The 7,002-nt window shown below is 37.4% G+C and overlaps 1 protein-coding gene across 1 annotated transcript in view; it reads left to right on the top strand.

Annotated features, from left to right (window-relative positions):
• The window catches only part of DOCK8 (dedicator of cytokinesis 8), a 68,645-nt gene that overhangs the window by 12,343 nt on the left and 49,300 nt on the right, over nucleotides 1–7,002 (top strand). The window contains exons 5-13 of the mRNA XM_005427949.2: nucleotides 3–107; nucleotides 507–592; nucleotides 1,248–1,314; nucleotides 1,567–1,716; nucleotides 2,334–2,414; nucleotides 3,242–3,401; nucleotides 4,003–4,136; nucleotides 4,340–4,433; nucleotides 5,580–5,742. Coding sequence (XP_005428006.1) covers nucleotides 3–107; nucleotides 507–592; nucleotides 1,248–1,314; nucleotides 1,567–1,716; nucleotides 2,334–2,414; nucleotides 3,242–3,401; nucleotides 4,003–4,136; nucleotides 4,340–4,433; nucleotides 5,580–5,742 — 1,040 coding nt within the window. The remainder of the gene's footprint in view (nucleotides 1–2; nucleotides 108–506; nucleotides 593–1,247; nucleotides 1,315–1,566; nucleotides 1,717–2,333; nucleotides 2,415–3,241; nucleotides 3,402–4,002; nucleotides 4,137–4,339; nucleotides 4,434–5,579; nucleotides 5,743–7,002) is intronic.

The following is a 7,002-nucleotide window of genomic DNA, read 5'->3' as shown; positions in this document are numbered from 1 at the left end:
ACCTGCTGCGGCACGCCAGCGCCGAGGAGTTCGAGCGGCTGAACGAGGAGGCACGCCGCACCAACAGGCACCCCGAGCTCCTCGCCCTCTACCCAGCCGTGGATGAGGTGAGCCGGAGCCCGGCTGTCCTGCTCCTCTCTCCCAGCTGGCTGTCCCAGCGCCCCCGAGGTTAAAGCCGCACCGCAGCAGATAAACGTTACACTGCTCTCAGTGTGGGCCAAGCCACATGCTGGTGATATGGCTATGTCAGGGTGTTACCTTTCATAGTAGCTTGTACTTGGGGTCCACAACTGTAAATATTTGCTGTAAATGCCAGTTAGGGGTCAGGAATGTAAATATTCAGAAATAATAAATCTATTTCCTTTCATCTCTGGGGACGTTAACTGCCCACTGAGGGGGGGAAAGATGCTAGTCTGTAGCAGTGGCTCAGCTACTGTCATGTAAATGTTTTATGCAAGTGTGTAAATTTACAGTTGTTTTAATTGAGTATGACTGTTTAATGATAGGAAGATGTAGTGGAGATACGACCAGTGCCAGATCGCCCAAAGGAACATCTGGGCAACAGGATTTTGGTGAAGCTGCACACTCTGAAGTAAGTAAACCCTCACAAGCACTGCTCACCATTTCTGAGTTCACAACACTGTGCAGATTTCCCTCCCTTGCTCCTTTTACCCCCTGTTTGTATTCTGAGCATGGTGCCACATGATCTGGAATGTCCCTTTGGTTATTTAGGGTCACCTGTCCTATCTTTGTCTCCTCCCAGTCTCCCACACACCCTAGTCTCCTCACCAGCTGGAGGAGTACCAAAAGCAGAAAAGGCCTTAGTTTTGGGCAAGCCCTGCTCAGCAACAGCAGAAACATCTTTGTATTTGTGTTCAGCACAAATCCAAAACCCTAGCCCCACTCTGAAGAAAATTAATTCTCTCCTAGCTAAAGCCAGCATAACTTCATAAGCAGAAAAAAAAGGAGCAACCTACAATAATTTTAACCAATCTCTGAGACCATCTTCCTGTTAAATTTAGAAAATACATGGCATGCAGTCTACTACCCTTCTTTTCCTCTCAAAATCATCTAATATAATGCACTAATAAAAAATCCTCAAGACTTTGAGAGAGCTGAGGTCTGGAGCTAAGTATTTCTCTGCATTTTAATGAAAGTGCCAGTCAAAATATAACTCTTCCTTTTTTTTTATGCACAGCCATATGACTGCAGTATCAATCAATGTCTTGTGTGTCTTTTCCTAACAGGTTTGATATAGAGATAGAACCTTTGTTTGCATGCATAGCTCTCTATGACATAAAGGAAAGAAAAAAGGTAAGTGTATATACAACATTTTTGTTCACTTGGCCTGGGTTTTTATCTTCAGAGTAGTAACTTAGGAAAACTTACACAAAACTTGCTACTTTTTTACACATGCAGTCTGATCCAGGATTCTTGCTATTCAGTCAGCCACATGCTTGCAATTGCTTATTTTATAGTTGTAGTCACAACTTTTGATTTGTTTTAAGGTAAAATTTTAGGCATTTTTGCTTTGCAACATATTTTAACCCCTTTTTTCTTTTCAAGATCTCGGAAAATTTTCACTGTGACCTCAATTCTGATTCATTAAGAGGATTCTTGCGTTCTCATACACCCTGCATTGACTTGTCTACTCAGGCAAGATCAGCAGTATTTTCTGTCACTTATCCCTCACCAGATATATACCTGGTAATAAAGGTATGTTAAAGTACTACTTTGACACCATTCTGCCTGTTACTGTTGTCTGAGCTCACGGAACTGACAATGGCTTTTGTCTAGATGAGATTAATTTTGACAGTTTTTAATAATAGTATGTGAGCAGGTGTCCAGTGGTATATCTCATTTCAAGCTACGAGGTTATATCACTGTCCCATGTGCCAGTTCTACTAAGTATGTTGAGCTTCCTATCTCTGCCTAAGGGAAATCAAAAATATAGTGAAATAAGGCACTTTCAAAAATTTTATTTACATTCTGTGGAGGTTTTTTGGCATTGGTTTAGTGCACTTTGCATCATTTTATTTGCTTAATTCTGAGACCGAGTTAGCCTGAACCTCTTCATTTGAAATGTGTTAATTATCCTTATTTCAGTAAAAGTGCGGTAGTAAGTGATTGGCTATGTTGTCACATATATATTTTCTGCTTTCTAACAGATGGAAAACTAGAAGGTTTAGCATTAGTTACTCCATAAAGACAGTTTTAAGAAATTGCATACAGTTACATATCTAGGCAAGCTCTTTCAAATTGCTAGAGAAACAACATGTTACTATTTGGATGACATTTTTTCTTTAATCATCTTATTGTATTGCTTTTTGTAGATAGAAAAAGTGCTTCAGCAAGGAGAAATTGGAGACTGTGCAGAACCCTACATGGTTCTTAAAGAAAGTGATGCTGGCAAGGTAAATAAATAACTGTAAAGAATATTTAGATCAAAAAATGCATGCTAAAACCAATCAACCAAACAAACAAAAACAACAGACAAAGAGCCGACTCTTTGAAATAGGATGAAATAGCAAAAACACTGGAAGAAAAGCTGGCTAGTCATCCATGGTGCAAGCAGTTTGATGTCTGTGGCTGACAGAAAGAAATCAGGAGAAGGCAAGGTGCATTATTGTTACTGACCCCTTTGGAAATCAATACTGACACAGTCTTGAGTCATGAAGCAGATGGGATGAGCAAAGGAAATGACTGAAATGTAGAATTAGCAGAAATACTTGTACCTCAGAGACATGCTATTGATTTGGATGGGCAGACAGCATGTTGTAGTGTGCAGCTCTCCCATTCAGTACTGTTGTCCATAGATAATGTGAGTTCTGTTCGAGGAATTCATGGTGATTTACCTCCCTGGGACACACTGACAGTGTTTGCTGTGCTTGTCTCACCTTTAGAATACTGCTTTCAATAGAATTTTTTTTCTGTATCTGATGAAAGAAGTAGAACCTGATAACGTTTCATGGTGATTGTTCGTTCTGGATTTGAATATTATTGTAGAAAGCCTTTGATTTGGCTTTCTACATTTCTATAATACAAATGAACTCATTAAAAAGAAATTGAAGTGAATGTACAAATCAAAACAGCTACAGTTCTGTCTGTAATGTAGCAAGAAAATATGAGATACCAATGCAAATTATTTACTGAACTGTGAATATGTAACTTACATTTTTGTGTACGGTAGCATTGCAATAACTGATTGTTTTTGAAACAACCAATATTTTTTTTGTTTCAGACAAAAGAAAAGATTGAAAAACTGAAAGCACAAGCGGAATCCTTTTGTCAGAGGTTGGGGAAATACAGAATGCCGTTTGCCTGGATTCCCATAAACCTAGCTAATTTCTTCAACCTTTCAACACTTGAACGAGAAATACAAGAAGCTGAAGGTTTAAATGGTACGTGTCTAACTTTTCTAAGTAAGGCAAAATGGCTCTGCAGTAGGACTGGGTATAGGGAACAATGGTATTCACTCTGGCATCAAAAGTGAATCACAGATTCAAACTCATGTCTTGACAGCTTTCCTTTGCAGTCCTACAGACACTTACAAATTAATTGTGCTCACCATAGTGTCACTGCTTATTTATTTTTATGTCTGCTAAATATTCTTTCATGGTTTAGGCCCAATTTTCATTGAACACTGGCTTTGTAGAAGTAAAATTTCCTTTGGCCATGGAGTAAGCTAGCAATACTGAGCAATCAAGATACCAAATGTATCCGTTTGGTAGGCAGGACCAAATGTTCAATATGCTTTATAACCCATGAACTAAAAATTTAAATAAACATTTGCTCTGCAGCAGAAATAATGTAATTTCAATAGGTGTGTCCTAGTATTCCACTATTTCACGTAGTTGGAAATAAAAGAAGCAGAATGTTTTAGGTGCTCTATCCTCTGATGTTGGTGAGATTTTTCTGTGGTTTTTAGTGTATTCTGGGAATCTTTGTACTGCAGCAAAAAGCAAAAAACAAGATGATGATACATTTAATTTCTCTTTGAAGGGAAAGGTTCCAGTAGTGACAAGAAGGCAACACTGCTGCAGGCAAGAAGGCTTTCTGAGAGAGGTTTCAGCTCAGAGGATAACTATCCAGCATCAAACTTCAAAGTAATGTCCTTTAACACCTTCTTTAAACAGGTACTGGATTCTCTTTACATCTGATTTCAGAAGGCTTTTTTTTATCAATGTAGTATGAATTGTGTTGGGAAAAGTACCAGTTATATTTGTGTGGGAACAGAGGACAACTGCAGTCAAGTAAATAGTAATCCACTTGCTTTGGATGCCTTAAGGACATGGTTCACTGCTGAAAATGGTACTGATTTTTGTTTTTCTCTTGGCAGGAAGGAGACAGACTCAGTGATGAAGATCTGTTTAAATTTTTAGCTGATTTCAAAAGATCATCTTCCTTACAAAGAAGAATTAAGACTTTACCAGGTACATAATTAATTTTGGATGGAAAGTGGTATATGTATTTTTCTCCCCTAAACTGTTCTGTAAATTCCAAACCCAAAACCTATTTGACTTGGGTTAAAAGCCTATAATATTGTGGAACTTCCTGGGTTTCTGGTGTCTATCTGAACACAGATGCTTTTGAATTATTTTTTTCTGCATGAATGATTATGGAAATTTAGATATAGTTTGATATTTTTAAATTATTTGGCTTTCTCCCTAATTTACAGTGTATCTATTGGATATCTTTTGTTATTATTCAAACCATTTGAAGACAGTTCTTTAAAGCAAATTTCAAGGATCCTTGCTACTTCCCTGCAATGCTTTGAAATGGTTCATATTTTATAGAGAGAGATTAAAATGCGTACGCATTTCATCTTAGCTTGATATTAGAGTCAGCATTAGTTAACCAAGAAGAGAAGTACAGGCACTGTTTAGTTGCTGTCAAACACCTGACTAGCTTAATTTTTCTTTTCAAGTAAATTACAGTTCAACCTCTTCTGCATTGTGGAGGAATCTCAAAAAATATGAACTGAGGACAAAGCTGTTTTTCCTTTTCAACTGATTTCCAGAAATTACAAGTCTGAGCTCCACAAACGGTTTTAACATACCACAGCAGAGAATTTAAATTGAAAGTCTGTTTATAGTGGGGTAAATGTTATCTGTACTAACTGTGTAACTGCTCACCACAGAAAGCCTAGCTTTCCTGGTGGGTGGTGCCTACTTTGCCAGAGATTAGTCCCAGCAGAATCTGCGGGGGGGGGAAGGAGTAAGAGAGGACTGTATTAGACAGCACACCTTTTGTTTGTCTCCCAGACAAATGTTATGTTACTTGTGTGTGAAAGACACTAGAACATCAGCCAGCATACAATATTCCTTCTTTCTATTTTCTTTGAAACAGTGCAGGGTAGACTTAAGAAGCTCTGTGCTGCCCTGATTGTGACTGGGTTGTGTGTAGGCTACTTTCTCTGTATCTTTCTGTACCTATGATTTTCTTCTCATGCAGCCCAAGAACCAGTTCTTTTTTCTGTGCCATTGCTATGTAACCTTGCATATTGTTTTAATTTTTCTTTTATTATGGACTGATCATTTTTTATATTTTTGTTAAGATTTTGTGATTTCATTTTAAAGGAACACTTAAAGTGGAGATTTCCCCAGCTCCAGAAAACATTGGTTATTGTCTGACACCAGAACTACTCCCACTGAAGCCATTTTCAGAAAATCGTAGTCGCCCTCACAAAGAGATTTTGGAATTCCCAATTAGAGAAGTGTATGTTCCCCACACCATTTATAGGTAAGAAATAACATATATTTTTAACATTTCTTTGAAAAATGTGATTCAGATTTTTTTTCTGAAGTAGAAACTAAAAGTATTTTTTTAAAGGCTAAAGACAATGTGTTGGGCTGATGTTTTCATCTTCCTAGCCATTACAAGATAAAATACCTGCACGATATTCCATAATGAGTTTACTAATCTCATTGTGTTGTCTTTTGATAAATTTTCTATAACATTTGAAAAAAACTTCTTTAACAATCATTGTTGATTTGGCATCTATCTATCTATCTATCTATCTATCTATCTATCTATCTATCTATCTATCTATCTATCTATCTGTCTATCTCTCTTTCTATCTATTCTCCTAAGTGTTTGTTTGGTTTTGGGCTTTTTTATCCAGTAGATTTTATTATAGTTTATCACTTCTGGTAAATTTTTATGCTCAGTTGTTTCTATTGTTAATTTGACTCATCTGAGTATCTGAGGAAATAATGTGTTGCTCTGTGAACTTTTTAATTATGAATGAGCACTCTACGCTATGTAATTTAATTTCTTTAAATCTGTTCTGTTATGATTGTTTCAAGGTGATCACAGTACTCAGTAGCATGCAAGTGAGCAATTCCAATAATCTATTTCTTAATAATCTGGAACATGTGAGTGTCCTATAGGAAATTAACAGCAGAAGAATATGTTTCAAGATATTTGTGCAGTGTTTTATTGCTAGTGAGTGGTGTTACAGTAATACCTAACAGTAATTCTGATGGGACTCATTGCAGTATTGTAGATACAGAAATAACTTGAAATAATGACTTTCATCAGACCATTGTGTCAGTCAAGACAAGGGAGCTTCTGACAATAATAGTAGATGATGCTATGCTAAGGGGGATTTCTGATCCCTAAAACAGTAGCTAGATACTGGATTGTGTTAGTGGCAAAAATGAAACTACCAATAAGGAATCACAGAATGAAGGCACAGAATAAAGTGATGTAAAGCTTACTCATTTCTTGCAGTGGAAATTAGCAAAGAGCCAGCTCTCCCACCTGCTCACCGGACCCAACCCAGGAGGAGACAAGAACAAGACTTGTGGTTCTGTACAACTCAGAACTGCACTGTAGAAAACTAATTTATTCCAGGACAATGATCCACACCTTCACAGTAAAGTAGAGATCTGTTTGGCTGTTGCTGACACCTGGATTTGTGTCTCAGTTTTAAAGGAAAGCAAAAAGGAAGTGGCAAAACTTATCTTACAGTAACAACTTGCAGTGTGGTGTCAGCAG

This window comes from Geospiza fortis, unplaced genomic scaffold (assembly GCF_000277835.1).
Source record: "Geospiza fortis unplaced genomic scaffold, GeoFor_1.0 scaffold456, whole genome shotgun sequence".
NCBI classification, from domain to species: domain Eukaryota; kingdom Metazoa; phylum Chordata; class Aves; order Passeriformes; family Thraupidae; genus Geospiza; species Geospiza fortis.
This window is presented reverse-complemented; position numbering and strand designations above follow the sequence as displayed.